The sequence below is a fragment of the Passer montanus genome, unplaced genomic scaffold (assembly GCF_014805655.1).
Source record: "Passer montanus isolate IOZ18808 unplaced genomic scaffold, ASM1480565v1 scaffold156, whole genome shotgun sequence".
Classification (NCBI taxonomy): Eukaryota; Metazoa; Chordata; class Aves; order Passeriformes; family Passeridae; genus Passer; species Passer montanus.
This window is the reverse complement of record NW_024362716.1, coordinates 327,076-342,612: the sequence shown is the minus strand read 5'-3', so window position 1 is coordinate 342,612 and position 15,537 is coordinate 327,076. Positions and strand designations below refer to the sequence as shown.

General features: G+C 45.8%; 1 protein-coding gene across 2 annotated transcripts in view; it reads left to right on the top strand.

The window, feature by feature from the left end:
- Window positions 1-15,537, top strand: part of ELL (elongation factor for RNA polymerase II) — a 49,471-nt gene that overhangs the window by 13,049 nt on the left and 20,885 nt on the right. Inside the window, exon 2 of one of the 2 annotated variants that reach the window (XM_039702414.1) lies at window positions 10,761-10,808. In XM_039702414.1, coding sequence (XP_039558348.1) covers window positions 10,761-10,808 — 48 coding nt within the window. Of the gene's footprint in view, window positions 1-10,760; window positions 10,809-10,847; window positions 14,864-15,537 lie in introns of those variants that run through there. The other variant, XM_039702415.1, reaches the window with a different exon arrangement.

Below are 15,537 nucleotides of genomic sequence, written 5' to 3'. Positions count from 1 at the left end.
TGGGATTTAAATGAATCCTTACTTTTCAGTCTAACTTAAAGGTTGTGGTTTTAAAATTGTGCCCGAGCTGTTGTCTCTGAAAAGTTGTTTCCAAGTTGTTTATTAAGCTGTTCTTAATACACTTTAATTTTCTTCCTCCGTGTGTCTCCTGCTGCTCTGTGGTTGTTTGCAAGGATCCCATGCAGGCCCAGGGTGGGATTGTTGGGGTGTCTGTGCAGGGCCTTTGATATTCCTTGTGAGGAATCCCTTCCAGCTCAGGGAATCAGTGATTCTGTAATTTTCCTAGGGTTTCAGGATCCCTGGATTGCAGGTACCAGTTTGATCCAGCTCTTCCCTTCCATCTGGGAAACATTACCTGTGTTTGACAGGTGGGGCAGTTTGAACCTGGGCTGAAATGCTTTATTTAAGGAAAGCTTCTGGAGGGGCCAGTGGAGCAAATCCCAGCCTCAGTGTGGCTCTGTAGTCACTCCCATCTCTCGTGTGGCCCTCAGGAGGAGCTTGGGTGTCTTAATCAGTTCTGGAAGCTTTATTTATCCATGGTGGGGATGAGGGGGAGTTTAGATGTGCTATCGTGACACACTTTTCTGTATTAATTTGGGAAACATTTTCTTCTGGCAGTTGGGCGTTTTGTACAGTGCAGAAAGCAAAATACTTGTAGTAGATACATTTGATGCAGCTGGTTCTGGAAAAGCTTTTAATTATTTTACCCTCTGAGCCCCAAAGCTGTATTGCTGCATTGCTTCAGAAAGGCTAAAATCAGGGAAAAGTGCCACTCCAAGAGGGACAGCAGCGAGCCAAGTGATTTGTGGGATGGAAATTTGTTTTTCTTGTCATTTCCACAAGGGTTTTGGGGTTGTTGCAGAGGCAGCCACATCTCCAGCACCTCAAAATCAGCAAACTTCCCTCTTGTGCCAGAGACAGCTCAGAAGGCTTCACTCAAGGTGTCTTGTTTGACAGGAATGACTCTTAAAATATTAATCTGAGAACATCCAAACCTCCTGAATTCTTGGCTCGTAACAAGTGAATCCTCCAGGGAAAACCAGCACTGCTGGTCACCTTTAGCAGAGTTGGGAATTTTGGATGATTCCGTTTCCTTCTGCCAGTTCTGTTCTTGTGGTGTTGTTTTCTTCCCCTCTGTCCTTTCCCAATTCAACAGGATCATCTGATAACTCCAGTAAAACGCTGCTGCAAAAACAAGCAGGGTTGCATGCAAGAGCTGATTACCCAGGGAATTTTGGGCATGGATGTCTCAATGGATTCTTGCCAAAATGAGGTCTCTGAATTGCCTTGCAATGCAGATGTGTGCAGGTGCTGCAGCCACTGCTGGACTTCTCTGAGAGGAATATTTAATATCATGTTTAATATCTTATTTAATATCATATTTAATATCATAGTTAATATTATTAGTACTTCCAGTGTAGGGAGGCAGAACAGGAAACTTCATTCTGCAATACTGTTTTTTGTTGAAAACAGTGCTTCAAAGCAAATCCGTGTGTTAGAAAAACAAATCTAAGGGTTTGCTTTCCTTTGCCTGCACTTTAGAAATACCAATATTTACCTTCCTTTTTTCTCCCCTGTCTTTAATTTACTGTAACTGCTCAAAGCCAGGCAGTGCAGCTCTGCAAGAGAGGGACAGACTCAGGCCATGTGAGCAGACTTAAATTCAAATTAATTTTACTTCAGCCACTCCTCCTTTCCTGTGTAAGCAACCTACTCTAGATTTGCTACTTTTAATAAGGGATGAGCATTGGGATTTGTTCATTTAACTTTTCCTCAAATTAGTTGCAAGTCATAAAACAATGGGACTTATTTCTAGGTTTGTACTTGATTTTTTTTTTTTTTTTCCAATGAATTTGCCAGCACAGCATTATCTTTGGAGGAGAGCTTTGGGAAATGTTGTTGCAACTTGTTTTATGCTTTCCCACTTTTACCTTTTATTGCTTTCAGTCAGAGTTAGAGGAGAAAAATCCCTTCAGGAAAAAGGGTGATAAAAAGAAGAGTTAGTGCAGAATTCTGCTGATTTCTGGTGTGCTTGTGGAAAAGGGAAAGGGATCCTTGAACCTCTGTCTCGAGGAGAGCAGGACAAGACTGAAATAAAGGGGAAGGTGTTTGAATGGACAGTCTTGACTCAAGAATGCAGCACTGGGTAATGAAATTAAAATAGCTTGGAGGGCTGCTGGTTCTCAGTGCCAGGGAGGGGCTGGACACCCTTCTGCAGGGAGTAACGGATGCAGAAATCACTCACACAAATGAGACTTCCTTTTCAGGGAGATGCAGTAATTGTATCAAAACTGGGAGGATTTTTTACTTGCAGGAAGGAAACTCCTGGGTTATTGCACTAAAAAATGGGCACTGTGTTCTGTGGCTTAGTCATTCCTTCATTATAGACATTTTTAATTGATTTTGCCTGCTTTGATCAGTTCTAAACACTGGAAGCTGCCCAGGGATGCAAAGGAGCTTTTTTCCTTCCCAAAACCTTCCCTCCCTGAGCCTTTGGAAGTGGTGGGAGTTGGCTCCTGGTCCTCTGACAAAGCCTCCCTGAGCAGCCCCATCTTGTTAACAGTGGGATTGGTGGGAGTTTGTCATGATTAAACTGCAGATAATCATCATTACAGCCCTTGTGGCAGCCTGCTGATGAGACTTTATGATTATTGCTCTCCTTAATGAGCAGCTCTGCCTTAACTCAGTGCAGAAGCAAAGAGGGAAAACACGAAGTTAAAAAAAGGAGAACTGTCCTGTTGGGAAACGTGCCCGGAGTCTCCCAAGCTGGGTTCCCACAGGAGCCAACTCCTGCCTCTGCTCTGGGGCCGTGGCTGTTCTTGGGGAGCCCCAAACCCTCTTGGATCTTTTCCTCTTTCTTGCCACCCACCTTCCCTCTGACCACTCTGCTTTTGGGGCTGGGCTTGAAGCCCTCTTGTTTTTGGGGCTGGGTTTGGGGTCCCCTCTGGTTTTGGGGTGGTTTTCCTCTGCTTTCCATCTCCAGGCAGACAGAGCCCCCAGACCCCATCCAGCAGTGCAGTTGGGTGTCCAGGAAGCAGCAATGAATCCAGTGGCTGACTGGCCATTCCAAAGGGAATAAAAATGTTGTAGCTCTTGAAATGAAGCTGTCTTCTTGTCCTCTTGCAGTGTAACACCTTGTCAGGGGAGCCTTTCCCTGCAGCCAGGTGGATTTAACTCTTCAGTGTCCTCTGCAGGTGCCTGCTCTGCACAAACAAGCTGAAATTCTCTTTGGAGGCAGCATTTTCTCCCTGCAGCCACTTCTCTGTGTGTTTGTATTTATTGCAGAGCAAATCCCTGTCCAAAACTGTGCTCATGAAAGAGTTCCTCAGTTTTTGTGCCTGCAGTGCCTTAGAACTTTGGGAGCAGGGATTGCAGGAAGAATTTGGTGCTTCCTGCTCTGGGGAAGGCTCAGCCCCGTGGCTGGGGCTGCTCTGTTTGCCAGGGCCAGGCTCTGCTCCAGCCAAACAAAGTCTCTGCTCCACAGCGGGCTGAGCAAACTCCACATCAATTCACAATACTTTAATTATTTCTCCAAGGATTCGAACCTCCTTTTAATTTTCTTCCTGAAAGCATTGCCTAAATTGCCTCTGTGCCCAGCTTTCCTTCCTGGTGGAAAACTACTGCACCTTGTGCTGGCCAAACATCCTGCCTTGATGGTCAGGAGCAGAGCCCCAGGTTTGTCCCAGGGTTTTTCGGGGTGTGTGGGGAGCTGGAGCTCCCTTCCCAAACCCACCTTTCCCAAGGTTGCTGAGGATGACCAGAGGATCAGACTGTGTCAGAGCTGTCTGTTCTTTGGGAGTTTAAAGCTTTGCTTTCCTTGCAAATACAGAAAAATCATCACTTAATGATGTGCTAGGAAGCAGAAGATTCCTTTGAAGTGCTGGAAAGTTTTACTTGGAGTTACCAAATTGAAACAAAGAAAGTTTTGCTGGGTTTGAGCAACCTGGGATAGTGGCAGTGTCTCTGCCCATGGCTGGGGGTGGATCTGGATGGGATTTAAGGTCCCTGCCAACCCAAACCATTCTGTTATTCCATGAAAAAACCAGTGGGAATCTGGCAAAAATCACCATGTGCTGCAGCCCATCACCGAGGGTGGACAGCCTCCACCTCCATCCCTTGCCCTGAGTTTTTGGGATGGGTATTTGGGGAGCCGTGGGGTTCCTGGACCCTAATTCCATCTCCTTCCCCTGATTCCTGCCTGGAGCAGCTCTGGGGGTGCCTCACCCGTGCCCAGCCCGGCTCAGCTGGAGTCCCCAGCTGAGTTCTGCAGCAGGGACCCAACAAATGGCCTGCATTTTATTCAGGAGGAGCTTTTGAACCCGGATTAGCTGAGATCAGAAGCTCCAGGCATGCGAGAGGGAACCGGCTGCACGGCTGGCTCAGCTCTCGTGCCTGTGGGGTGACATCTTGATGACAGTGGAGTTTAATTGCTCTCTGCTTTGCTGATACAGGCTATTGTCCATTTAGGGCTGGCTTTCTGCTGTACAGGGCAGCACAAAGCATTTCCATTAGGCTACAGTTTGGTTTTGAACTTGATCATGTGTCTTACTTTCTAAACTTTCCACAAAGGTGGAGTTTTGCTGCATTTCAAGCGGGACCATAGCTGAGATGCTCAGTGTGTGCTGGTGTCAAAGCCTGCTGCTGGTGCTTCCTGCTAAAATTGGTAATTTGATCAGAATGGTGAAATTCTGTAACTCTGAGGAGCTGGGAATGGTGAAATTCTGTAACTTTGGAGTGGGAATGGTGAAGCTCCAACTTTGGAGCTGGGAATGGTGAAATTCTGTAACTTTGGAGCTGGAAATCGTGAACGAAATTCTGTAAGTTTGAGGAGCTGGGAATGGTAAAATTCTTTAACATAACCATAAATTTCAGCAAATCAAGTTGAGGGTTTTTTTGAGCTGACACTTTAAACTCCTTTATTTTCGATCTTATAGAAACACACTTGATTTTTAACCCTGGAAAATTAAACTACTGAGGAAGCAACATTTGTGCTGTAACAGCCCACTTTCAGTGATGCAATTAGAACCAAAGAAGCCAGTGTGCCTTTTGCAGTTTAGCAATTAAAAACTTTCAAACATACAGCCTAGCATTTTGGCTGACATAAAAGCTTTTGAGCATTTTATTGTTGCTTGTACTTCTGGGCAGGATTTGTAGGTGCTTTAATATTATGGTGATAATGTGGCCATTAATGCCTATTAGACAAATGATAAATAATAAATACAAACTACAGTTTAGAGTAATTGGTGAGAGTCCAGCCCTTAAACCTTCATCACAAGCACATTTTAAATAATTATTTGTGTTAAAAGCTGGAGTGTTCAATTGTGCCCCAAATAAATGCTTTTAAATGTTGGGGAGAGGAAAATGAGGGGGGTCTGTGAGAGCACTGGATCAGCAGGGTGATAAATGGGATTATCTTGGAGAGGAGGAGTGAGCAGAGGTGTCCGTGGGGTAATTTGGGGATTGCAGCCTGAGGAGCTCCTGTCACACCCTGCTCTGCTCCCTGGGGTTTGCAGGATCCCATCAGCATCCCTGGAAGGAGGTGGGTGAATCCTAAATCCTGAATCCTCCTCCAGCAGCATCCCCATGGCTCACCTGGGCTGCTGGCACCTCTCTGGAGTGGAAAGCCTCAACAGTGGCAGATTTCCATGGCATTTCCAAGGCTCTTTCCATGAGAATGTTGGATTTGAATAGCAAAACTGTCATTTTCGAGTCACAGCAGAACTCCAGCCCATCTGTGCTCAGCTTCAAACAGGATCCTTGAGAGGCCCCAAATTGCAGATGGAAATTGTGTTGCAGGGAGACGGCGTTTGAATTCCACAAGTAATAGATGGGACATGAAAAAGGGAATATTCAGGAGGCTTTTTTGGCTGCTGAGTTTCTGGGAGGAGGTAAATACAAGCCTTGCAATAGTGGAATGTCCTGGGAGCAGCCTCGGTGGCTCTCAGTGGGCCAGCTGGGCTAATTGGCTGCCAGCAAACCTCACACAGCCCCACTGGGGCTGTGGCTCTGTTCCAGGGTCTTCCTCCCCCTGGGGTTTGTGTTTTTTGCTGCTAATGAGCTCAGGGGCTGGGAGCTGGCTCCTGGGACAGGGTGGATCTGCTTTGCCTTTGGCCTCTGCTTTGCTTTGCAAGCTCTTGGGGTGCTTAAAGCAAAAACACAGATGGAAAATGAAACCTGGGGAGCTCTGCAGGAGCTTTGCCAGGTATCCAGGTGTGCTTGAATTCAGAATCCTCCTGGGTTTGGGGCTTTTTTATGCCACCCTTGGCCCAGTTGTGCCAGAGGAAGCAGGGGAGGGAGCCTTGCCTATATTTGGTCCTTGCTGTGTGGGCTAAAGAAACATAAACCAGTCATAACCAAAGAATTAAAGAGGAACCTGGAGTCTGGGGCACTACAGAGTCAGAAATTTGTGCTTTTTAAGCAATTTCTGGTTGTTCCCATTTTTGTAAGTGCCTCCTGAGGTGCAGCAGCTTTACCTGGGCACTGGTTTTACCTGGAATTGCACAGGGTGGTTGGAAACGTGCCATTGATGCCAGCCTTGCTTAGCAGGGTTCGAGAGTTTCTCTGCGTATTTATTGGAATTCTTGCTACTAATTTTAACTGTTTGTAGGAAGCTTTAAATTCTGAATATAATCCCCTTGTTCCAACACAAATAAGAGTAAATTTTCAGTTGCACTCTGGGCATTGGTGGCTCTGAACATCCAACAGACACATCAATACTAAGTTGAGGCAAATATTTTCCATAGAACACAGCCTGCAGTATAAATTCCAGTAAATACATGACAGAACTTCCCAAAATGATGTCTTCTTTAATTATATGTATTTCCCTGAAGAAACAGAGAGGTTTCCAGTTGGCTCCTTGACCTGAGTATTTCCAGTGTCCTTTCTGATCCCATCCAGCTTTTCCTCTAAAGGTCTTGAAAACCTTTTGCCAGCTTCAATCAGCCCTGATAAAATAATTCATTTTACATTCAATTCTTCCATATTTTATTGATACTTTCTTGTTCTCCCTGTTCTTTCCTCAGCTTCCATGTGCCATACCTGGAATATTGAAGTGTGAGGAGCTGTTTGTGTGTTGCCACCACCTCTGTGAGCTTTCAGAGCCTCTCTTTAGGGTTTCTTGCTCCCCTCTAGCCTGGGGAAACTAAAGGATGAGCATAATACTGTGATAATGAAAGCCAAAGATCCTGTGGGAGTTTTGGGGATGAGTTTTGGGATTTTTCTGGTTTAATCTCATGACTTTTGAAATAATCTTACGGTATGTGGAGGACTGACAAAAACCTCTTGGGTCTGTGGGGTTTTATTCCTGTTGGCATCCCAGAGCAGAGCTTTGAGGGCTTCATTTCTCCATCATTGCCAGGGAATGCAGCAGGAGCTGAGAAAGCAGGGAGCTGGGCATGGATGTGAGGAAATTCTCTTTCTGGATGGGAAATAAATGGAATTTTGTGGACTAGATGCCAGGGTGTACCCAGGCTCTTTCTGAGGGTCTGCTTGCAGTCAGGTGGAGAGGCTGAAGCTGGGAATTCCAGTTTGGGCAGATCTCAGATGTTCCTTTGGAGTTATTCCTGCAGAGCTTTGGGGCTGCAGCCTGGGCCCTGCTCCCTTGGCTGTTCCAGAGGAAGTTTGAGCAGCTCCTTGTGGGACCTGGCAGCCTCTGGAGCTTGGGGAATGCTTTGCCAACCTTCCAGCTGCTCAGGAAGCATTCAGCTGGAACAATGGCATGGGCAGGAATGGAATTCCTGCATCTGGGCTGTGTCTAAAGGGGCTTTGCTGCCTCTGGAAAATGCAGATTCTCATGTGGGGTTCCCCACAGGTCCCTGGAATTGTGTTCTGTGATCCCACAGATCTCAGGAATTGTGCTCCTTCCTGTGTGTTCTCTGGCCCCACAGGTCCCTGGAATTGTGTTCTGTGATCCCACAAATCTCAGGAATTGTGCTCCTGCCATCCACCCTCATGGCTGAGCTGCAGGGATGAGTATCTGGTACCTGGCAGCAGCATAAACCCTGCTGGAAGTACCTGAGCTGTGCTTTTCTTCCTGCTGGAAGTACCTGAGCTGTGCTTTTCTTCCTGCTGGAAGTACCTGAGCTGTGCTTTTCTTCCTGCTGGAAGTACCTGAGCTGTGCTTTTCTTCCTGCTGGAAGTACCTGAGCTGTGCTTTTCTTCCTCAGGTTTTTATCTTCACTCAGCTGCCAGCAGCTGTTTTTAACCCCAGAGGGTGTCCTGGAGGGATAGAGCTGGAATTCATTGCGAGGGGATGAGGTTGTGCCCCTTTGCTTGGACAGATCTGCCTTGTTTTCCTCTTGTTTGAGCACGAGGATGAGGTTTCATCAGCATCCTTGGTTTGCCAGGGATTCACTGCACCCAGGGCTGAGGAGGTGACTTGCTTTGGTTGGAAAGGCAGGGGCAAAGACCTGGTTCCCACTCAGAAGGGATGGAATGGCATTTCTAGGAACTGGAACACAGGAAATTCAGTCATGGCATCACTGAGGGAGAGGAATGGAGTGACTCTGAGGTGACTCTTCAGAAAATGCCAGAGGGATTTTGGAAAGGGCAGCAGGAACTCTTGATAGTCGGGGTTGTTCATCCAAAAACATCCAAGGAAGTGAATCCAAATGAGGATAGAAATGGAAACGTGGTTTTAATTTGGTTTAGCTCATTCATGTGTTCTTTTTATTCTGAATGAAGGTGTCCATGCAGGGATTTAATTTCACCTAATAAAGGTACTTAGAGTCACATCCTTCATTAGTGCAGGGTGTGCAGGGTGCTCTGTTCCATGAGCATCCTGGAGGAGCTGCAGCCCAGGACCTGGACATCAGGGGAGGTTCAGGGATGTGCTGCTGAGATGCCAGAAATCCTTCCCTGCCTCGAAGGGGCCTGGGATGTGCAGTGTCCATCAGACCCATCTGTCCCCTCAGAGCCTGCCTGGGAGCTCCAGCACTGCTGTTCCCACAGGGATCCCAAAAGGCACAGCAGAGACGCTGAATTTTGGGAAATGCAGCTCAGCTTTGCCATTGAACTTGCATAAAGCTGATATTACCCACTTAACTTCACAGTGTATTTGTAGATTGTGGGATTTATAAGTTCTGTAATTAAACCGTGTCTGATTTGTGCATCAGGACTTCTGCTCCTGCCTCCTTCTTCCACTTCCATCCTCCTTACCCCCTTTTTATTCCCCTTGAACAACTTCCCAGACCAAAGAACAGAACTTCCCAAATCTGTAATTTGCTGTACAAGAACCACATGAGTTGGTTTGGTTTTTTTTTTCCTTAAATCCAGATTTTTATCATGTTTCAAATGCTTGTTTGCTCAAGTATGTTGCTGTGAATTTCTGGACAGGGGGAACAAAAAGCTGGCCAGGCTGTCCATGAACAGAGTGCTGAGGAATGCAGTGTCGTGGCACTCGAGGAATTCAGTGATCTCTGTACCAAGAGCAAGATGTTGTTTATTGGTGCTTTTCTAAAGGTTCTTCTGGGTCTATAAAATGCTTTATCCAGCACTCAGGGAGTGCTGAGCGTGTTCCTGCTTTCCTCAGCATCATAAATGTCCTGTAATGATCCTGGGTGTGATGCAGAGCTGGGAAATCCCATTGGATGGGCTCTTCAGAGACTCAGACTCTGGCTTGGGCTGGGTTCATCCATCCAAGTTTGCTTGGGTTTATCTGGGCTGAAAGGATTTTTATTTTGCTGGTGAATTTATCCATTTTTTTGTTGATGTCGTGCCTGAGATTCTTCACTGCTAGGCTGGAAAAGTTTTATGAGGTTAACTTCATGAATTCCAAGCTGTTTAACTCCTTGCTGCTAAAATTTAAATACCTATTTCTCTAATCTATTGGAAATTGATCCACTGGAAATTGGGTGACACAAACAGTACAATCCAACTCATGGTTTGGGCTTGTTTTCCCAAATTCCTGGTGGTTTTCCCATGGAAATGTGTCTCCCATACACATGACAATATTTTCACTTATAAATGATGCTTTCAACTTATTTATAAACTCTTCTGTCCCACGAGCCCCATGGAGCACAATTCCTGTCTTGGATGCTTTGTGATTTAGGAAAGAAAACCTCCACAGCCCCAATTCTGCTGGAATTGGAGAAATCCAAACTCAGCCTGCCTTGGGTTGGCTCTGTTCTTTTTGCTTCGGTTAAAACCTCGGGTGAGACCTGGAATTGAAATGTCTTTGGGATCTCCAAGATGACAGCGAGGCAAAAAGGCTGAAATTGAGCAGTTTTGGAGTCACAGGAATACAATTTTTTAAATGTAAGCAGCTGAGCCTGGAGGAAGAGGCCAATTGTTGAACCAGGCAAAGTAACAACAGGATTTTGCAACGGAGCTGCAGTTTGCTTTTCCAGAGGATTGCCAGCTTTCTCCTGGAAAAAATTCGCTTTGCGTCCTCTCAGGCAGAGAACTGGAATAAATTTTCCCCTCAAGTGTCCATTTTTTAACTCAAAACTTACATAAGCACCAAAGCTGAGCTGTTCTGTGCCCAAAATGTGGTGGAGGGGTCAGGAGGAACCAAGAGCTGCTCCTCTCCTGAGCTCAGGGTGACCTTAGCTTATCCTTTTTCCTGGTACAAATCACTACTTCAGGAATTTTTTTGCTTTCTTACTTGAAATACACACTTCCCTGACCTTTCCCCTTGGAAAAAAATAAATAAGCAAAGTAAAAAATCCAGGTGAAAAATCAAGCTTGAGCGTGGCTTGGTGAACTTGGCTGAGTTTAGAATTTCTCTGAGGTAATTTTTGTTTTTCCACTTGTTTTTGTAGGATGCTGTGACGTCAAAACCAGTCATCCAGTTTCAAGGAAGCCAAGGGGTAAGTTTGTCCCTGGGAAGTTTTTTTTCCATGTAATGGGAGTGAGGAACTTGGGCTGTTCCAGCTCAAGGAGTGATGCTGTGGTTGCTCAGATGCAGCTCCAGGTGTGCTCCAGGAAGGTGTTTGCTCACAGAGTCTCTCTCTAAAACCTTTTCCCTCCTTTTTCTTTCCTAACCTTGCTAAATCCATGGGAAATTCAGATTTATGAATTGGGTAGAGCAGGGAAAAGGAAAGGAAGCAGAAATCCACGGACTCCTGCATCCCCAGAAAGCACCGTGCTGAACTCACTGCAAGACTTTTGGGTGCCAGTTCCTTCCAGCAGCAGAGCTTGGAGGCTGCTCGGAGTGTCCTGGGGTTTATTTAGTGTCGCTGCAGTTCTGTGAGTACCAGAAGTTATTTTAGATTTAGGAGTTTTCCTTCCCCAACTTGTGCTCCGATGACAGAACCTGGGCTATTTTTAGCCCCTGGAGCACTCTGTCATGCCAGTGCTGACAACGTTGAGATTTACGTGCTGGTGTTTCTGGTAAAGCAATGCAGCCCTTCAGTGAACTTGAAAAATGTCATTTAGATACCTTTTATTTCTAAAAAAGCCCGTGTTTAACTTTACTTTCTGCACAAAGAAGGGGAGTTTAATTTTTTAAATTTCTTTTTTCAAGAATCTGAATTCAGCTGTAATTTCTGGTTATTTTTTATGCACTGGCACATGAAAGCTTTTAAAAAGGCTTGGGTTGAGTGGACATTAAACCCAGCACATTGTCCTTGCCCACATCCTACTTTGTGATATTATTCTCACTAACAGCCCACAGAAAATACAGCAGGAAAGACATGATTGTTATTGTAAGTTTAGAAGAAAAATACAAACCTCCTTGTCCTGGGAAATAGAGAAAGGAGCAATTTCCAGGTTTTTTACTTTGTTTAGACTTAAACTTCCCTGAAAGCTCAGCATGAAAGTTGAGATTAAAATCTGCTACTGAGGTTGGGCACAGTCAGAAGAGAGGAGGAGAGCTGAAGGGTGGCTGAGGAGTCTTTAGTTGATGAGCTTTGCTCAAGGAATAAAGAGGCCAAAAGCTCTGGGAATGCTTTCCTTTCCCTTTGGAAGCAGGATCTACACCTGACTCTTCCTGTAAAGCTGTTTAAGTTTTGGAAATGCCTCCTCTGAATGTTTTTCCTTCAAGGAAATGCAGCAAAAGAGATGAAAACAGCTTCAAATGCTCCTCTGCCCTGAGCCTTTGCTCGTGGTGGGTTCCACATGGATCTGATATGGACAAGGATTAACAACAAATATTAATTTCTGGGGCTAATTTAACATATTTTCAAGTGCTACAGTTGCTTCTAGAAATTAGAAATACAAAAATACAATTATTTAAAAATACAAAATGTATTTAAAAATACAAAACTGAATTCTGTTGGAGCCCTGAAGTGCCAGGGGTGAGGAGCTGCCTGGCCCCTGCAGTGTCACTCCCTGGAGAAGGAGAGCAGCCAGGAGGGCTGGGCTGGCTCAGGGAGGAGGTGGCAGCCAGAGCTGACCTCTGCCTGCTCCTCCTCAGTGCTTCATTAACGGCACTGACGAGGAAGGGCCAAAGGTAGAGCTCTGAAGAGAGCTCCGTGGAGCACACAGAAAGAGCTCTTTGTCCCTTTATTGTTATTTTTCCTGGGTATGACAAGGAGCTGGCAGCTGGGGAACCATCTGCTTTTAAGGGTAGGACTCTGCACGTCAGGATTCTCCTGCTTTTAGGGAGCTGAGGCTTCAGATGCTTTCGAGGGATCCTCCATCAGTTGGGCTGAAGAGATAATTCCAGGAATTTGCCAGGCTCTCTCATCCAGAGGATGCCATTCAAACATATCTTACTTTTAAACATTAAAACATTTTACTTGCTTATTTTTAAATGATTTCTTCCACTTTTCCTCAGTTCCCCAATTTGCTGCCTTCCTTTTTGTTTACAAAATAAAAAAAAAGGCAGCTGTGGAGAATCCCATGAATTTTTTGGGGTGGGAAGGTTGTGCAGAGCACAAGTGTCAGTGTGATTTAAAGCAGTGAGGTTTTAATAGTGGGAATTTCTGTGCAAGTATTCCCCTCTCAAGAGGGAAAAGCTTCACTTGATGATTTAGGGAGGCAGGACATAAAATAAGAATTTAAACAAAGTGCTGCTTCTTGAATTTAATTCTCCAGAAGCCTTTAAATTACGGTGTCCATGTGTTTTGCCCTGTTCCAGTGTTACTCTAAAAGCTGTCAAAAATGCTTTCAGTTTCTAATACACAGAAAAAGAAACTTCCACGTTTGAGACACTAATTAACCAGGGAAGGGAATTGTTGGAATAAAAGCCAGGGTCAGCAAGGTGGCAGCAGAAAGGAGGAAGCCAGTGGTTGTAGCCCAAAATAAAACAGCTGCTCCAGTGACAGGGGACAAAAGCTGGATCCTGCTCTGGGTCCAGCCTCACAGCAGCTGATAAAAACTTTTGGGATTTTGCTTTGAGATGTGTTTCTCTGTAGGGATGCTGCTCTTGTTAATGGCTTTTATTCTGTGTAATAATCAGAATTGCAGTTGTTATAACCAGGTTGTTTTTACCAGTGTTCCTCTAAAGTGGGACCATGGAAATTCCTTGGGAGCAGCACCTGGCTGGCAGTATTTCCTCATGGATTTTCTTGGGTAGTTTCATGAGTTTTGATGGAGTTTTGAGCATTTTGCTCATTTCAGTGTGCACGTAAATTAGAATTTAAGAGCTGGAGTACCACAGCATTACAAATTGTGTGCAGAACTGTGCTAGAATTACTGAAAATGCTTCTATTTTGGTGAAAATACATGCAGAATCAGAGCTTAGGCTGGCTGAAATCTGCAGGTGCTTGTGGGGTGGTGAAAGCAGGGGCAGAATTGAACTGAGTGGGGAAAAATACCCTTCAGGTGCCAGACCCACGTGTGTGTGCAGCATTTTTAGAATGACTGTTGGGAGCAAAACATCTTTGCTTTGTGCTTGGGAAATACAGCACTTCCCCTGCTTCTTGGGATGAAGTTTTGGTATTAAGGGAGGGAGGTGAAATCTCAGTTCAGGGCGAGCTGTCCACAGATGAATGTTACTTGAAAGAAGAAAACAGAAGTTACATCTGTACTGAGCTATTTTTAAGTGTCTCTGGTTACTGGTGCAGTACCCAGCACCAAAATTAGGGCTCCCTCAAAGCAGTCACCATGCTGATTTGGTGGCTTGAGAAACCTTCTGTTTTCAGCTAAAAATAATTCCTAGATAACGGCCGGCTTGCACATGAGAGACTTTTCAGTACTAAAGTGACTCTGCCTCATTTTACAGCCTCTGAAACGCTGCAAAAACCCTACAAAAATCCAAACCTGGGGCTTTTGGAGCAGCTGCTTTTTCCAGTGGGTAAAGCAAAGAAAGTTCTTTGGTGTGTGGAGATGTGATTTGGTGACATCCTGCAGGTTTTGTTTTCCAGGCTCAGGTGCAGCGCCGCTCAATCCCCCTGCTGAGTTTTCCTCCTCTTCTCATTCCTACCAAATTTCCAGCTGCAAAATCCCCCCCAAGTCTGCTGCTTACATAACTCTGCCTTTCTGCCTCTTCTGGTAAAGCAGAAGGGAATTTTCTTCCCCCTGCCTGGGTGGGGGCAGAGGATGCCAGGAAAGATTAAAAGGGCTCAGGGGCTGTGGCACACGTTTGGCAGGGGAGATAATGAGGCTGCTCAGGGTGGGTCCAGCAGCACCCAAAAAATCTGCTCCCAGTATTTGCAGACCTGGATCCCGGGGATGACTTGTCCTCCTGTATGAAGCAAGGCACAAGTCTGGGTTTCTGGCTCGTTTTGGAAGAAGGGAGCTCTGTGTGAGGGCAGGGAAACGCCGTGCACGGGCTCGGCTCAAGAGCCTCTTGCTGCCTCTGAGAACATCCTGTGGTTTAGCACAGGGACACAGATCCCTGGGCTTTCCAGGCTGCTGGAGACGCCTGAGGTCTGAAGGAAACCACCCAAAACCCCTCCTGTCCCAGCTCAGTCATGTGTGGATGCCACGGGCTGGCTTGCTGCGAGTGTGCATTTTCTGCGTAGATGTGGCAATCTGGGTAAATATAAACCCGTGTGGTAAAGCCTGGCCTAAAATAGGCTGGGGCTGGTGTTCCTTCTGTCTCAGCTTCTGGGAGCCATCTTAATTATCAAATATTGATGTGATAGTAGAGCTCAGATGCTGACATTTATGTTGGATCCTGCATGCAGAGGGGAGACAGTTTTCCCTTTTGAAAAATGAATGGCTGTGGGGGGGGTGAAAAAAACAATGCAGGATGGCTGTGGAGTTGTCTGTGGAGCACACTTAATGCTTGATTAAATATTTAATTTAGCAGCAGCGTCACACTCTACTGTGAGCCATGAAATCTTGTTATGGAATTATAATTTCTTAAAAAAGAATAAGCATGCTACCTAGTGACCTGGCTTGTGCTATGTTTAGTGCTGGATCAGTAATTCTAAAGAAACAAGCCTTGAGTGTTTTCATGGAATATAAACAGTGGGAGCGAGTCTGTTTTGAGGCTGGATCAATGGAATTGGGTCAGAATTCCTAGAACCAGGTGGCTGTGGGCTCTCAGCTCTGTTCTCTCCCAGCCACATCCACCTTCAGCCGCTCTTGCCCCCTGTCGCCCTTTCCTTCCCCTGCACGCAGCGAGTTCCTCTGGCAGCCTCTGTGCAGTAACCCCGGGGCTTCCCTGTTGCACAAGGCCTGCAGCAGCGTGGCTGCAGGGGAGCC